This window comes from Mugil cephalus, chromosome 22, assembly GCF_022458985.1.
Source record: "Mugil cephalus isolate CIBA_MC_2020 chromosome 22, CIBA_Mcephalus_1.1, whole genome shotgun sequence".
In the NCBI taxonomy this organism is placed as follows: domain Eukaryota; kingdom Metazoa; phylum Chordata; class Actinopteri; order Mugiliformes; family Mugilidae; genus Mugil; species Mugil cephalus.
This window is the reverse complement of record NC_061791.1, coordinates 547,257-565,011: the sequence shown is the minus strand read 5'-3', so window position 1 is coordinate 565,011 and position 17,755 is coordinate 547,257. Positions and strand designations below refer to the sequence as shown.

The 17,755-nt window shown below is 43.9% G+C and overlaps 1 protein-coding gene across 1 annotated transcript; it reads right to left on the bottom strand.

Annotated features, from left to right (window-relative positions):
• Window positions 1–3,437: 3,437 nt before the first annotated feature.
• Window positions 3,438–12,878, bottom strand: kcna1b (potassium voltage-gated channel, shaker-related subfamily, member 1b). The gene is made up of 2 exons (XM_047575479.1): window positions 11,975–12,878; window positions 3,438–11,719 (listed from the first exon to the last, which is right to left on the bottom strand). Exon 2 carries the CDS (start codon window positions 11,547–11,549, stop codon window positions 10,059–10,061), a length of 1,491 nt encoding a protein of 496 aa, XP_047431435.1. The 5' UTR covers window positions 11,550–11,719; window positions 11,975–12,878; the 3' UTR covers window positions 3,438–10,058.
• Window positions 12,879–17,755: the final 4,877 nt, after the last annotated feature.

Genomic DNA, 17,755 nt, shown 5'->3' with positions numbered 1-17,755 from the left:
TCTCAATCTGCATCTGTTTTCACGTTTTGTTTTATCTCTGATCAGACGTTCATGTTCCTCTGCAGATGTTCCTACGTACATGTCCTTTTCTTTTAGTTTTTAGTTCAGTACTTTTCTCTCAGCAGCAGAACCTGAAGAACGTGTTGTTGTTGTCGAACGTAGGTCATGGTTTTAGTCCGGCAGGGATTTCCTGGTGTCAGCCGTCCTCCGTCCTCTGGCATGAGGACAACACGACTAAATGATTGATACCAAACAAAGCTCTCTAAAGCAGCCCTCTAAATGATGGATGATACAGAGCTGCAGAGAGGACTCTTCAGTTACAAGGTGCAAAGTGCTAAAGCCGACAGCTGATTCAGTCACCTGAGCCTGTGAGTGTGTTCAAGTGCACTTAAAAAAAACAAACAGGAAAACGAATCCAACAAACACACGGACGCAGAGGAACAAACAGTGGTTGGTAGGCAGTGATTATCAGGTCTGGAGTCATATCAATCCTGTTAAAGATACATAAATACATACATATATTTTATATTATATTTTATTTCTTCTTTCTGGAAAACACACCAAAGTCCAGGAAAGTGCAGTTCCTCTATTGTCCACTGGAGGCTCCAAAAGTCATTCCCCCATAGACATCCATGTTAAATCTTCCTCCATTCATGATGTTTGTGTCTAGAAGTCACCTGTTTAAATTAGGTCAGTAATTAGAGTTGTAATAATATAACTAGACTGCTAGCGTCTTTAGCATTAGCTCCACTCATGCTCCACCTCTCTGACATATTTCTGAATGAGCTGCCAAGATGGAGACGGCCGTGAACGTCACACTGAGCTTCAGATCCTCTCTCCATGATGGAGGAGGCTTCATCCGTCTTTTTAATTAAGGAATAATTGGGACGAACCAAACATCAGCAGCAATAACAGAGACAACAGAGACTCATCTCCTCATAATGGATTCATACTCTGAGGACATCATGGAGTATCTGATACATTCATGTAACTCCATCTCTCCTCTTTCCTCAAATAGAAATCCTATCAGTGTTTGGTTGTCTACCACCTCCTCCACCTCCTCCTCCACCTCCTCCTCCACCTCCTCCTGTTCAGCCTCCTTCTGTTTCTCTGGTGTTTGTTCCTCCTCTGGATCTCCCTCTGCATCCACCCACACTAACCTAACATGCACTCTGCCCCAGGCTTCCTCTCCGTCTCCATACATCTCCTCCTCGTTTTCAACACTCCATCGTGTGCTGTATGCCGCAGTGGTCTCCAGCTTCATTATGATTCATGCCGAGAAAACCAAAAAATAAAACGCAGCGTGTTATAAAAACAGGAATTAGTTCAGGATTTAACTTTCAGGATTTAAATCCACAGTCATGTAGCTGCTACTGTTTGTCTCACTGCAGACAGGACATGTGTCTGTCGGTCACATAGTCAGGATGTTCTGGTTTTGTTTTTTTAGCTTAGCATAGCTTAGCACAGAGACTGGAAATAAGTGGAAACTGTTAGCAAAGCTACATCAGAGCAGGAGGAAGATGTTTTTGAAAAAAATCAACCAATGATTTCCAGCATTTTCCTTCATGATACAAGAAAATTAGATGGGAAACATTATGCTAACTCCGTAGCTAACAGAGCTAGCTAGCTACACAGATTTGAGAAGGACAAGAAGAAAAAGAAAGGAAGTAAATGGAAAAGGAGTTGGAGAGAGTTCAGGAAGGACATGACAGAAATGTAAAGAAATTGAGAAAGACGACAAAAGAAAGTAAAAAGAAAAGAAAAACAATGGAAGTTGAGGACAAGAAAGAAAAACTAAGTAAAAGAACTAAGTGAAAACCAAGTAAAGAGGAGAGACAATGGGAGACAATAGTAATAGAAATGTAGAGAAATTAAGCAAAACGTGGGGAAGAAAAATATGATGGAAGTCAAGGTCAAAAAAAAGAGAAAGTGATTGGAAAGAAAAAGAAACACAACCTAACGAGAGACGCTAACACGACGGAGACTTTCTGGGGCTGGATGACGCAGGGTTTGACTCACGAGTCCTTTAGTCGACCTCGATGCTGAAGTCCACACGTGTCCACCAGAGTGGACGGTATGGACTCCATACTGTCCTCGGAGTATCTGCTCCGTGGGCTGCAGCCAACAATCTGAGTCAGAGAGGAGCTATTCTTACCGAGCTAAGAATACGACACAAACACTCTGTGGTGTAGCTACTACACAAACACTGAGGCTGAGCCACTGAACACGTCAAAACACAGAGGAAACGTTTAAGAAGTAGAAGAGACGCTGATCCCTCGTCCTCACGTCCTCTTTTCCTGTGTCACCTTTACTTTCTTTCCCATTTCTACAAAACCAGCTGCATTTTTAAAATGCTTTTTGGACTTTTACTTCCTCCTCTTCCTCCTGTTTCATAAATCACCTCAGTAGTTGTGGTTATGGTTTTCAGGCGCTGACAGAAACAGCTCAGGAAGCCGGTGACACTTCGACCAGCGTTGACCTTGGTTTCATTTTCATTGACTTGGGTCTGATGTAACGTGATGTACGTTAATGTTGTTCAGTGGGATCACTGTGTTCGGACTCTCTGACGACACTCTGAGCTGCTTCACATGCCCGACTATTTTAGAGCGCTCTGGGCCACATGTGCTGCTGCCCAACGCCAACATTTGTTTGCTCCTGAAGTTTGACTTTGCTCGTGCTAATCCTGTTCTCAAGCGTTATTTTCTCCCGGCCATTAAAAGGATATTCAGTTACAACCTCTCTTTACTCTACATGTAGTATCTACCTTATCAACTGGAGCGTCTCCAACTTTACATTTTCTTTTTAGTGAATGAATCATTTCTATGCAAAGAATAACATGCTGAGGTTACACATGTATTCCTGCTGCAGCTTCACAAAAATGCTTTTAAAATACTAGAAAACTGTTAAAAGACAACAAACACAACCAGAAGGACGATGTAGGTCACTGGTCTCTGGCCCGGGGGTTAAAATAGAACAATACAATAATAAACGTCCAGTTAAAGGTTATGGAACGGTCAAATGATTCAAGTGTCCAATGCCCTGTCGTCCCATCTATCAACCCAAACCTCCTCCTATAACATGGACCCTTGAACCTTTTGTTTAATTCGGTCTCTGTTATGAAGCTGACGTCTGTGGACTTTTATTATTATAAATAAAAATGCAAAAAAATGTCACAATGTGACGTCAGCAGCACAAATATCCTTTTGATTTGTTCATGGACAAATTTAACTCTAATCTACGTCCTCTTTACTTTAAACCACCAACAGTGACTCTGTGATGTTGTTCAGCATTAAACAGGAACGAGACGTAAAGCTGTGAATCATCTGCAGAGATGATTCACAGAAGCTGTTAAATAAACGCAGTGAGGAAAAAAGATGGAAATACTGAAGTAAACAACATGTGATGTCAGCAGCAACAATAAATAAAAGAGCCGTCTGTCATCTTTCAAAATTTATTGAATCTGTTGTAATATGATGAAATCAGAATGGACATAAACGTCGGACTAACCTTGCATAGGTTACAGACTATGCTTCACCAACTAAATGACAAACACTGCTAACTGCAGCAAGAGAAACCGTTAAAAAAATAACAAACCAAGAAAATTAAAGCTGACATACTGCAACGCTAATGACGCCGGGGTTCAGCGGAGCTCATCAGCCCAGAGGACGGGGATCTCGTTTATTTTAATGCTGAGTCCTGTCGGGACCAGACTTTGGCTTCTGACTCAGAGGGAACAGACGTATTAAAGCTAAACGGCAAAATGAACCTAATTCATCCTAAAACAACCAGCTGGAAACGTTTTCTAGTGACTTCCTGAAAGCAAAACAGAGTTAATAATAATTAATAATGATCAGCGTTAGTTTGGTTTGATGGTCATGAACCTTGTGGTCGCTCTGCGGCGCCACACGGTGACACTGTTCCAGAAATACATCAAACAAACTCTTCAATGCATCATCATCATCATCACCAACTATGATGCTCCAATGAAACACTGAAGCAGAGTTTCTCGACCTCAATAGTTTGATTTTATTTGGATTAGATGTCGTCTTTTATTTAGTCGTTTATTTATCTGAGTCTGTAAAACAAACACCTCATTTAGTCACTGAAAATGACTGAGAAGCTATTTAACTTGAAATCTGCTTCATCTACAATTTCCAAATTAAACACGGTCCAAGTTTTTGATTTTGGCAGCCGTTTCCAAAATGGCCGTCTTCAGGGACTTGATTGGAGAAACATGTGGTTACTGCATTTCAGTAAAATCAAATATGATGCAGCAACTATCTGTTCACTGAATTTTTTATTTAATAACATGAAATAAAAGATACATTTTAAAATATGCAATAACTTGTGGAAATGTCTTTAACTGTTTTTGTCTAAAGCTCTTAGAAGCAGTTACACTATATTTTAAATAAAAAAAACAGATTTTTCTGATTAATATTTCATACGTCAGACTTCACAGGGTTTAACAAACATCAGTATATTTAAATTTTTTAACTCTCCTCAAGGTTGAGAAAGTCTGCGTCTGTGGTTTGAGTTGATGGAAGCTGAATGAATAAGTTTTAAAACAGATGTGAAGACGCTGAGCGTTGAGCTCAGTCCTGTGGTCCTCTGCAGATGAATCTCTGATCAGTCTGGACTTGGCAGTTGGAAGCTTGTAAACTAAATCCTATGTACTGCGGTTCTAATAACTGGACTTTAGTCTGAAAGTCATCGGCCGTCGCTCTATAAAACCTCTCGTCCGACGTTGAGCTGCTCTGATGATAGAAAACTGGATTTGGTCCCTTCGGTGGTGTCTGGTGCAGATATGTCTCAAACTTTGGCAAAAACTACAAATATGGACGACAGAATAAACCACGAGAAGACGACCGACGATCCTGATGTTTGATTTCACTCTTAAACTGCTGAAAATAGACGTTCCTTTGAGATTTAATGTGGTTCAAAAAAGGAGAAAAGTAGCATTCGTTATTTTTGCTCCCTAAGACCTACTGCATGTTTAACACGTAGCACCTTCGTAGCGTTTCTTCATTTATCCGTCAGACTGAAACGTGGAGTTAAAGGGATTCTTTTTACTTGGTGAAACGGGCTTTAAACCAACGGGGCGACGACAAACAGCTGGAACACAACTGAACACAACTCATGGTTTATCTGAGACGGAGGCAGTGATTTAAACGCTGTTAGAGTCTGAGAGGTTTGAGGGAATAATTATTGTCCTGCACCAAAAAAAAGCTGCTTTGCTCCAGAAAACAATCTTCAATCAGCACCTTGAACGTAACATGACGAAGATTTATTCAATTAGTTTGGTACGAAACTTAAATAAAATTTTGAGCTCGAAACTTTTCAGTCAAGTTTTAAATTTGACTCCAGAAAAAGTCTCTTTTATCTGCAACTCTTTGTCTCAACAAACTCATTTTAATACGAATCGTCTTCTATCTCAATCAGTAAAAGATAATTTGCATAAAAGTGTAGAAGTTATTACCTGTAACCCTGTGAGAACAACAAATGAATCTTTAATCTCAAAATTAAAACTTATTTTTAGCACATTACGTTTTCCACTGACTGAAACTTTCAACTTAAACCTTGTGCAAATCATCATTAGAAGAATTATTGTGCGAACATGAACAATAATCTCGGTCACACAAGTGACTGATTATTAACTGGTCTCCAGTGGACATGAACGTTTGGACGTTTGGACGTTAGGACTGTGGCTTTCTGACACTAAATGTAAAGACTGTTTTAGACCAGAATACTGCAGTAACACTGGAGCCTGATCTAAATTTAAAGCCCCTCTGAATTTAAAGTAGGAGCCACAGGGTCGAGATGTTAACGTCACATTTCTGCTGTTGTCAGTTTTCAAAGCCGTGATAAAAATAGTTTTCTTTATTCCAAACGATAAAAGCTTCATTTATTCTTATATTTGAGTCACAGACACTTGAAGCTTCTCTGCTGTCAGAATAAAAACGGCTGCTACTGATGCTGACATTTGTTCAACTCGACTTCAGCGGAAAGTTTCAGTCTCTGTTTGTCGAAACTGAAGCAGGAAGTAGAAGCAAAAATTAACCCGAGTGGTAAAAAAGACACAGCGCCGCCTGGTGGTTACGGAGTGAACCAGACTGACGGGGTCTAAGTAGAAATGGTTCATATGTAGGTTACGTATGATACGTAGGTTACGTATGAACCACAGAACTACGCTGCAGCTTCAACAGAAACATTTATCTGTTATAAATACCTTCAATTAAACTGATGCTTTTTATTCTTAGAGATGCATTTGTATGAAAAACACAAACTGTAGGCGCTGGTGTCTGCCCTGCAGGGGGCGCTGGAAAGAGTAAAGACCAACTCTGATCTTCTTCTCTTCCTTAAACCTCCTGAGACCCGAGTTGTTGTTTGGGATCAGTACAACCTAAGAAAAAAAAAAAAACTAAGCGTCTGTATATTATATAATACAGTCACTAATAACTAATAAAACGTAAAACTGTTAATTCTCATGTCTGAACACTGTTGTGCAAAAACAGAATTGCAAATAATTAAGTCCCAACGTTGCTAATTATTGACGTTGTGACTTGTTACTATTGATAGAAGTTGTGTCATGTTCAACTAGAAAAGTTAATAATCAGAAATAATCAAGTTTCAACTGTAAAACTGAGGTTTTGTACCTGATCCACTTTTGTTACATGACCACTATGATGTTTTCAGACCAACTAGTATCTAGTCATGAGGATAAAAGTTTAAATGAAGCAGAGTAAGAAGCTGCCTAAAACCTTAAATTTAACGTCCCCGTACGAGGACGGAGGGTCTCAGGAGGTTAAAGTGTCAAACTCTCCTCATTAACACGTACGATGATCAACTACCTGCAGCCGTCACTGTCACTGTCACTGAAGTTTCTCTAGATGTTTGAGCTCAATAATTTAATAAAGATCTGAAGCATAATGCAGAAAAACACCTCCCTCACTCGGCCATGTGCTTGGCTCAGTAGCATCACTAGCATCAGTAGCATCACTAGCATCAGTAGCATCAGTAGCATCACTAGCGCCATTTTGCTGGCGTGCAGAGTGACTAATGCCTGTGGTAACGTTCAGACTGAGGCAGCTCTGCAGTGGAAACACTGAGTGCCTGCGCTGAGGTCAAATCCATCAGAGTCTCTCGCCACAAACGGCCTCGACGAAGCCCTGGATGGCAGCTTCATGTTCTCCCTGGTTTCTTAAACGTCTGAGAGCGAAGGCAGAGCAGGTTGTAGGAAACGCAGCGTTTCTCAGTTTTAAAAGAAGCTGCTGTCACATCCAGCAGAAGTTATTTTGGTCCTCGATATAAAAGTGTCGGCAGTGATTTTGCTGTAACGCTCTGGACGCAGACTTTGAGAGTTTGTGCTGCAGACCAGACCTTTATGATCTAAAAACTGAATGTAGCTCTCACAAACTACAGATTTCTGCTACAAACAGTGGGAAATTTGTTTGTTTCTCTGTGGTTTGCTAAATATTTTTATTCTGAAAGTAGCTCCCTTGCTTTTTAACTTCACATTTGTACAGTAACTCACTTCGGTCCTGTGTAGCTAGCTACAGTTAGCCTGGAAGTCAAGCTAATGCTAATTCTTTAGCTGACCTGTTGAACCAATCGGATCATCATCTTAAGGTTTTATTATTTTCATGCTAATAAAATAAATCTGAACCAACCTTAGCATGGAAGCTAGGTAGACGCTAACTTCTTTGGAGAGGAAAGTTGGTGTGGAGTTTCTAAGTAAGGAGCTAGCTAGTTAAAAAAACAGACAGCTACGTTTTGTTAGCAAACGATTAATGTTCATGTCGAGCTCCACTGGTGAATCCTAGAGGCTACTATCTATGTTGCATTAGCTTGGTTAGCTGGAAATAGCCGCATCAGTACATTTCCACACAGATAGCGTTTATAAATAACTGAGTATCTTTTTTAAATACAGACGTTTGAAAAGCTAATTAACGTTTTGTTTGCTGATTTATGGAGCAACTTTTGGTGTTTTCTTTCATTTGGACCCTGAAAATATATATGTCCCAAACGTTGTAGTTTCCCGTCGTTGGCAGTTTTGTGGCTCAAACAATCCGTGTCGTGTTTTTCTAGTTGTGTTCTACAGCCGCGTGTCATCGTCCCGAACAAACGTGTTTTCTTTTCTTTTTTTTTTGTTTTGTTTTAAAAGGCCCGATAGAATAAATTGGTGTCTCCGTCTGAACGTATTGGTCTGTCGGCCTCGTCAGATCCAGATGTGCAGGAGCTGCTGTGCGTCTCTATGGCAGGAAGTTAAGCTGCACATCGTTAACAATGAGCTCTTCGTTGTTTCTGTTGTAAAGGGGGGGGAGGCACTTCAGTCAATTCCAGAACGGGACGGGGTTCAAGGCACTAGAAACTAATTGTAGATATCTCTGTGAAATTTGTTAAATATTACTGCTTTCCTTCTGGTTTAAAAGACAAATGCAGAAAAATAAAACGGGGTCACAAATCACATAGAATGATCCCATGCACTTCCATCGTCAAAGATCAGAGCTTCAACGGATGAAAAACGAGGATGTCGTTTTTTAAAAAAAGAGAATATTTGAACTTCTCTTAGGACTTTTTCTCAGTTAGTTCGTATTTTTTGTTTTTTTTTCTAGCAGATTTGTCCCTTCTGGCAGTTTGCTCCGTCATGCACCGTTATCCTGAAGTTATCATCATCATCATCATCATCATCCTCCAGCTCCCGAGGTCCCGCCACAACTGCAAGCAATTTAATACTGACGTCATGCATTGAGTATATGTAGCTATACCGTAGCTAATTAGGCCATAATGCTTTAGTAGTTTTTTCTTTTTTTTTGACATGCCGTGATCTTCGTAAAAGAAGTGTTCCTGTTCCCTTAAACATTCAACACGTAAATGCTCCGAAAAACAACTGAAACCATAAGAAACAGCCAGTGCACTTTTGGTGAAAAACAAATGAGAGAAAAAATCCCAGGAGGAGGAGAAAGATGAGAGAAGAAGAAATAAAATGAGGTAACGTCTTGTGCATGCTGATATAAGAGAGAAGAGAGTCTCCACATGCTTTTATATAAAGGAGTGTTGCATGGCGTCGTACAGGGAACCTGCAGCAGATAATCCTCCACCAGCCTCCGCTTCCTTTCCTCTTTCTGATTCCTGGACGGAAAAAAAAAAAACTTTTATCTGGCGTTTGCTTCTTTTACTGATGTATTTTTCCCCAAACTTTCTCTGGAGGTGCTGCAGAAAAACTGTAATCCACTCAGAAATGTGTAGCTCCAGGTGGAACGTCGTCCTCGGGTCATTTCATCTCTTTTTTGGGCTTTATTGTTTCATTTTTTATTTGTTTTATCCTCAGAGTTGAGTCTATTGCACAAAGCCTGGCAGGTATCAGCTCCTTTTAACGAACCGGGACTTAAAATTCAAAACGTCTGTTGTGATTCTGTCAAGTTTCTCAAATCCTGCTTTTTTTCTTTTTTTTCTAAATCTGGTTTGAATGTGTTTAGGTGTCGGATGTAAAGTGCTGCGAATCGTCTCCTCATTGAAAAGTGCTGCACAAATAATCGTAAAATAACTTAAAGTGCCGTAAAATAACGATGGATAGTTAAACCTGAAGCCGGGGGACGGCTCTTAAAGGGACTCCGTCTATATTCTACGTCCTAAATGTCGGGGCACGGGGTTAAAAATTAATGCAGCACAAACTGAAAATATGCAGACTCTTCTTTTTTTCTTTTTTTAACTTTGAGGCAAATCTAAAACACTACATTTCCCAGAGTTCCCTTGATTGCCTCTCCTCTCCTGCCTCTTAGATATTTAAAACTTACTCTTTAAGTTGTTCAAATGTTAAGAATAATTTATCAAAAAACAACGTTTCACCAACACCTGCTCTTTTCACTATTGCCCAAAAGATCTGTGTTTTATTTATTTATCTCTTTTAATTTTAAATATATAACTATCTGAGTGTGTGTGTGTGTGTGTGTGTGTTAAAGTCTTTGAATAAGGAGAAGAAGAAGAAGAAGATTAAAATGCACCAATGGAGATAAAGCATCCAGACGTTTGTACATTATTTACAGCGGTGCATCGCGGCCTCACACGTCCGTCAGCAGCTTGGCCTTGATCACACAGTTCTGACTCGGCGCCGTGCAGTTGGCAGTCCTAAGGTTCGCCTCCCGGAAGTTGTCGATGCTGTTGTTCATGTCCTCGTCTATCTCCATGTACTCCGACTTGCTGACCACGGAGGAGCTGCGCCGGCTGGAGTTGGTGTCCGACGCCAGGTTCTGGTTGCTGACGTTGAGGAGCTGGGCCTGCTCCTCGCCCTCCGTCTCCCGGTGGTAGAAGTAGTTGAAGTTGGAGACGATGACCGGCACCGGCAGCGCGATGGTGAGGACGCCGGCGATGGCGCACAGCGAGCCCACGATCTTCCCCCCGATGGTGACGGGGTACATGTCCCCGTAGCCCACGGTGGTCATGGACACCACGGCCCACCAGAAGGCGTCCGGGATGCTGGTGAAGAAAGACTCCTTCTCCTCGGCCTCGGCGAAGTAGACGGCGCTGGAGAACAAAATCACTCCGATGAAGAGGAAGAAGATGAGCAGGCCCAGCTCGCGCATGCTCGCCTTCAGAGTCTGGCCCAGGATCTGGAGCCCCTTGGAGTGACGGGACAGTTTAAAGATCCTGAACACCCGGACCAGACGGATTACCCTGAGAATGGCCAGCGAGGTGGCCTGCTCCCCGCCCCCCTTCCCCTCCTTGCTGTCCGGGTCGTCGGCCAGCTCCGTGCCCAGCGTGATGAAGTACGGGATGATGGCCACGATGTCGATGGAGTTCATCATGTTCTTGAAGAACGCCGCCTTGCTGGGGCAGGCGAAGAAACGGACGATCAGCTCGAAGGAGAACCAGATGATGCAGAGCGTCTCCACCACGAAGAAGGGGTCGGTGAGGACGTTGGGTTTGTAGAAGGTGGTCGTGTTCCCGATCACCTGGACGCGGTAGTTGGGATCCTCCTTCAGCTCCGGCAACGTCTCCAGGCAGAAGATGACGATGGAGATGAGGATGACCATGACGGAGACGATGGCGATGCCCCGGGCCGGTCCAGAACTCTCCGGGTGCTCGAACAGGAGCCAGATCTGCCGCTGGAACTCCTTCTCCGGCAGCGGCCGCTCCTCCTCCCGAATGAAGCCCTCGTCCTCCCGGAACTTCTCCATGGCCTCGGCGCCCAGCTCGTAAAACTTTATCTCCTCCGAGAACATGTCCAGGGGCACGTTGACGGGTCTCCGGAGCCGACCCCCGGACTGGTAGTAGTAGAGGATGGCGTCGAAGCTGGGCCGGTTCCGGTCGAAGAAGTACTCGTTCCTGAGGGGGTCGAAGTAGCGCATCCTCTTCTTGGGGTTCCCGAGCAGCGTCTCCGGGAACTGGGCCAAGGTCTTGAGCTGGGTCTCGAAGCGCAGCCCCGAGATGTTGATGACGACGCGCTCGCAGCAGTCGTGGTCGTCGTCGTGGTCGTCGGGCAGGTAGGGGTCCTGGGGGTGGCCCGGCAGGGTGGAGGTCTCGTCCATGTTCTCTGTGGACACCACGGTCATCCTTCCTGGAGGCTGGAGGACAGGACAGGAAACGGGGACGAGGAGGGAGGGGGCAGTCGAAGTGGAGACGCTCCTAATGAGGCCAGCAGCTCTCCATCATCATCATCATCATCATCATCATCAGCAGCATCGTGGTCGTGGTCCCTGGGCTCCTGGACATCTGGTTCCTCCTGGAGGAGCAGGACACAAACATGAGGAGCTGGTCTCACATGGAGGACATTTCATTTCCCTCAGAGGACGCGGCAGCAGCACCAGAAATAAATAATTAATAAATGAAATAAATAAATAAAAATCATGCAGCAGCTCCAGGAGCCGCTGCATCTTTTTTTTTTTTTACTCACACGTTAAGTTTGCGCTGCGCTGCTTCTCTGCGCAAATAAATAACCTGCAGCTCTGAATAAACGGACGAATGCATGAATGTTTACCTGAGCCGAGCTGAGCGGGAGAGCAGCAGATGGAGCCTCGATGCGCGCACCTCTCCCCGGCCACCCACCTCCTCCACCACCTCCTCCACCTCCTCCTCCACCAGCAGCAGCAGCAACTTTAACAGTGAGCTCGCTTTACAGCAGCAGGTCTGAAATATTAATAGACTATGTTGTCTTGGTCAACATCCGTATCCTCTTGGTGTAGGCTTTCAGCGTCGAGGAGGAGGAGGAGGAGGAAGAGGAGCAGGAGGAGGTAGCGGCTGCTTCATGCGGCTCCGGACGGCGGCTCCGCGGCACAAATCCTGACTGACAATTTACTAAAATCATGTTGGAGAAGAAGAAGAAGAAGAAGGAGGTGCAGGAGGAGGAGGTGGAGGACGGAGAGGGAGGATGGAGGTCCCGGTGTGGAGGAGGGGAAGGAGGAGGAGGAGGAGGAGGAGGAGGAGGAGGACTGGACCCTGCAGCATCAACTCCTCAGTCCCTTCAGAAAAAAACAAAAATCAAAAAAAAAAAAAAAAATCCAGATAAGAAGCGCGGAGGCTCTAGAGGAGAGGAGGCTCATCTGGAAGCATGTTACAGGAGCAGAGGAGAAAGAGGAGGAGAAAGAGGAGGAGGAGGAGGAGGAGGGGAGAGAGAAAGAGAGAGGAGAGAGAGAGGAGGGGGTTTCGACGCAATGCAGGCAGACTGGAAAACGGAGAAAATGTCTCCGCAGAGCAGGAGTGGAGGAGGAGGAGCAGAGGAGGAGGAGCAGAGGAGGAGCAGAGGAGGAGCAGAGGGGCCTCAGCGGAGACACGGAGCAGCTCCGAGGACACGAGCCCGGGACCGGAGGACGAGGAGGACGAGGAGCGGAGATCCGAGCTCCATGTTCCCGCTGCAGGTGTCGGTGGATCCGCAGGAGGACCGGAGCCCCCCCCCCCCCCCCCCCCACTCACCCCCATGTAATTGGCCACTGAGCACTTTGCGACAGTCAGGCCTGCGTGTTGGTGTAACCCCCCCCCCCCCCCCCACCACCACTACCGTGTTGCTATGGTAACAGGGAGACAGAGCAGAGAGACACTCTACCAGACATATTTACATTAATTTAATAGTGTAATATAAAATACTTAGATAGATATAATATACAATAACACACATAATGTGTATATATTGTGTATATAAAATAAGAGATAAGATATATAATATCTAATTACAAATACAGTACAAACATGACAACACATATATACAACACATATGTACACACACATATATATACACTACATATATATACTATAAATATATGTGGTATATATTGTGTGTATATGTGATATATACCACATATATATATGTGTATATATATATGTGTGTATATATATGTGTGTATATATATGTGTATATATATATGTGTGTGTATATATGTGTATATATATATGTGTGTGTATATATATGTGTATATATATATGTATATATATTATATATATTCTTTTATATATATATTTTACTTCATTTCCGTTTTCTGCCAAACACGTTTTCTGTCGCTGATAAAAAAAATAGTTTCTGTAAAACCTTGAACTCTACTGAAATAAAAGTCTTTAATAAACTCAACGTTTCTCAAGATAAAGATCAGGACGGATCATGGACCAACTTTACATTTAGGAAAATCATTCAAGGAACAATAATTCCTCCACTTCTTCTTCTTCCTCATCAAACATGACTTGGTTGATGTCAAATCAAACTTAAAATCAAATCTAATTGATTGATTTATTGATATTTTAGTAAAATGTGAACATAAGAAGTCAAGTTAAAAGTGAGAGCAGCTCAAACTGAATTTGTTTTAGTCGTCGTCAGAATAAATGTTGCTCATCAAAGTGATAAAGTCCAAACAGCCAAACTGTTTAATCTGGACACAGACACACAACATCGATCAGACTTTATGGACGTCTGACGCTGCTGGTCTCAGAGTCTGGAGCTGTAACCTGGAGGAACCGAGAACCTGACTCTGGTCCCTGGTCCCTGGTCTCTGGTCCCTGGTCTCTGGTCCCTGGTCCCTGGTCCCTGGTCTCTGTGGTCTCTGTGGTCTCTGATCCCTGGTCTCTGGTCTCTGGTCTCTGGTCCGTGGTCCGTGATCTCTGGTCCGTGGTCTCTGGTCTCTGGTCTCTGTGGTCTCTGTGGTCTCTGATCCCTGGTCTCTGGTCCGTGGTCTCTGGTCTCTGGTCCGTGGTCTCTGGTCTCTGGTCTCTGGTCTCTGGTCCCTGGTCTCTGGTCTCTGGTCTCTGGTCCCTGGTCACTGGTCTCTGGTCTCTGGTCCTGGTCTCTGGTCCCTGTTCTCTGGTCTCTGGTCTCTGGTCCTGGTCTCTGGTCTCTGGTCTCTGGTCTCTGTCCTGTCTCTGGTCCGTGGTCTCTGGTCTCTGGTCCCTGGTCTCTGGTCTCTGGTCTCTGGTCCCTGGTCCCTGGTCTCTGGTCTCTGGTCTCTGGTCTCTGGTCCCTGTTCTCTGGTCTCTGGTCTCTGGTCTCTGGTCCCTGGTCTCTGGTCTCTGGTCTCTGGTCCGGTCCCTGGTCTCTGGTCTCTGGTCTCTGGTCCCTGGTCTTCCTGGTCTCTGGTCTGTCCCTGGTCTCTGGTCTCTGGTCTCTGGTCCCTGGTCTCTGGTCTCTGGTCTCTGGTCTCTGGTCCCTGGTCTCTGGTCTCTGGTCTCTGGTCTCTGGTCCCTGGTCTCTGGTCTCTGGTCTCTGGTCTCTGGTCCCTGGTCCCTGGTCTCTGGTCGGGACGGGGGTCATGTGACCAGCTGATCTGAATCCATCTTCCTCAAATTGCCAAGTTTGATCTATGGTGGAATTATCATTTAGTGAGAAACTGGACTGGTCTTACAGCGATGAACCCCCCCCCCCCCCCCCAGGAAACACTCATCTCTGTCGTCTTCTGCTTTCGTGACTGAATCAGGGGCAACTCACTCATTAAGCCTCCTCTCTCCTCTCGTCTCCTCCACAGGGCTCTTCATCGTCCTATCCACCCTCCCTCCGTCCTCCCCCCGTCCTCCCCCCGTCCTCCCCCCGTCCTCCCCCGTCCTCCCCCGTCCTCCCCCCGTCCTCCCCCGTCCTCCCCCCGTCCTCCCCCGTCCTCCCCCCATCTCGTCCTACTTCCCTCTTATCTCTTAGCTTAAAGCCTTTAGAGGAAGAGGAAGGTGAAGATGGAGACGGTGGAAAATCAGATGTGAGCTCATGAATAATTAATCTAATAAACTCAGCTTAAGTACGAGAGAAGAAGAAGAAGAAGAAGAAGAAGAAGAAGAAGAAGAAGAAGAAGGAGGCTGAGGGTCACTATTTAGCAAACAACATGTAGAAGTCACATGTATGGCTCAGTATTTGACAGAGTGAGGGGGGTGAAGCAGCAGCTGCAGGACTTATGAATGTACAGCCCCTCCCCCCCCCCACCATTCATAAACACACTGGATCCTTATATAACGCCCCCCCCCCCCATCCAGAGCTATTTATAGGCCTCATGCAGAGGCAGGATTCACAGTGCAGTGCCCTTCAAGACCAGCGCTCGGCCCTTGGGGGGGACCGCGGGGCCACGGGGCCCGACTTCAGGGGCTAATATTAGAGCCACGTCATGGGGGAGGGAGGAGGGGGGGTGACAGAGGGGGAGGGGGCGAGAGAGAGGACGGTTCAGACACGTTTATTATTTAAAACGAGGTAAATCATTGATTGATTAGGATTCAGTCTCACTGAGGTCATTCATGCTGGGACGCTACATTTCTGGTCTTTTAATAAAATGCTATGCTAAGCTATGCTAATGCTATGCTAATGCTAATGCTATGTGTGGTCAGATGTTGAATCTAACTCCAATCAGAGACATTTGACCTGATCAGGTGGTTTTAGACCCTCTGATGTGGGGACCTGAAGGTTTAGGTACAAGAGACAAAACCTCTTCAACTTTTACATCTGAAACTTGTTTATTTATGTTTATTAACTAATTTAATGTGACATTAAACTCTATCAGTAGTAACGAGCTACAGCGTCGCTAATGAGCAAGGACTCGTTCTGATCCGTGTTCAGGTCCTGAAATAAACCTTTTTCGTATGATACATGAAATAATCCCTGTTTTATTATTTTATCATAAACTACTTCCTGTTTTTCTTGGGTCGTATTAATTCTGAGTTAAAAACCCACAGCAAACACAAGCTCTGACCTCATTTCATTCCTTTATTTAAAAGTTAATATTCTGACTCGTGCTTTGATGTTTTTTAAATAGTTTCAGATTTAATTAAAAAGGAGCTGATACGTCTAAACTAAAAGCTGATCAGGACGACCTGGTGTTTAATCATTATTGTTCAGTGCTTTTTATTATTATTTATTAATAGATGAACTTAAATAAATCCACTACCTGAACTGAATTAGGATCATTTTATTAGAAATACACAGAATCACAGAAGTTATAATTCCTCTGTTTTAATACGATGGGCTGTGATCTAACGTGGTCGGTCTGAGGGATGAGACCTTCCCAGTTAATTCAGGCTTTGATGAGATGAGATCTCTGCTGGGTTAAATCCAGCCTGACAGACCGAGCGTCTGGACCTCAGAGATCCTTCAGCTCCTAAATCACAGCTGAGACGTGGAGACCATCCATCATGTGTCTCTGCTGACGGTTAAAGAGCTTATGAGTCCTCTGAGGGACATAAAAGGACAATCAGTCTGAAGGCTCCAGAGTAAATAAAGCAAAGACCGGACGACCCCCTTTATCATCCTCACATTGACCTGGACCAGGAAACACATCGATGGAAACACTCCAGCTGGCAGCGGGAGAAGGATGGAGGAGGGACGAACACAGGAGGGATGAAGGAGAGATGAAGAAGGGATGAAGGAGAGATGAAGGAGGGATGAAGGAAGGATGAAGGAGAGATGAAGGAGACGTTTGAGAGCAGAAAGATGGACAGATTCATGATGCATTCACTTGCTCTTCTGTAGCGTCATTTAAGACACTAAATCCTTCAAACATAAAGATTGACGTGTTTAAAATCCTTTAGGGACCTTGTTAAGTTTGTGCTTCTTTAGCCTTTAGCTTCTTTAGCCTTTAGCTCAGGTCATTAGTTTGATTGTTGAACTAACTGGAGCAAACTGAGAGTTTGAATCTTCTTCAGAAAATACACCAGCAAACATCAGCATCACCATCAAGAGTTGAACTTTTTTACTTTAACCAGCTTTAGCTTTAGCTTAGCACAACGACTGGATAACCCGTAAGAACATATTTAAGAGATAAATTCATTAAAAGTCTCTTATTTTCAAACATTGTTCTTCACTATCAGCTACATTAGCCTAAACAAGCTAATGTTAGCAACCATATTAGCCTAAACAAGACAATGGTAGCGACTGGATTAGCCTGAATGGTAAAAGGAAAAGCTGAAGCAGGTTAATGGACGTTGTTTATGTTGGAGATATTTCCTTCTCTTTATTTTCTTAATGATTTCCTTGTGATGATGATAATTTATGTATGAGAAACAAATTTCTTTCCTAATCTACTGCAAATGACTGGAAAACTAAAGCTAACCTAGCTAGCAGTAGATACCTGAATAGATCTCTCATGAATGTTTTATTTGTTGTATATTTCGTGTGAATTGGACTGCGTGTGTTTTGTAAATGTTATTTTTGTTATTTTATTTCATTCTTATGTCTCTGTCTTGTTCATTCATGTCTTGTTTCTTTCTTTTTTGTCTCCTTGGACTAAATCATTTCCCTGCAGTGAACCAGTGGAGTGATGTTGAATCTTGAAGCAGTTTTTCTGTCTTTGCGTTTCCGTGAACATATTGTGTG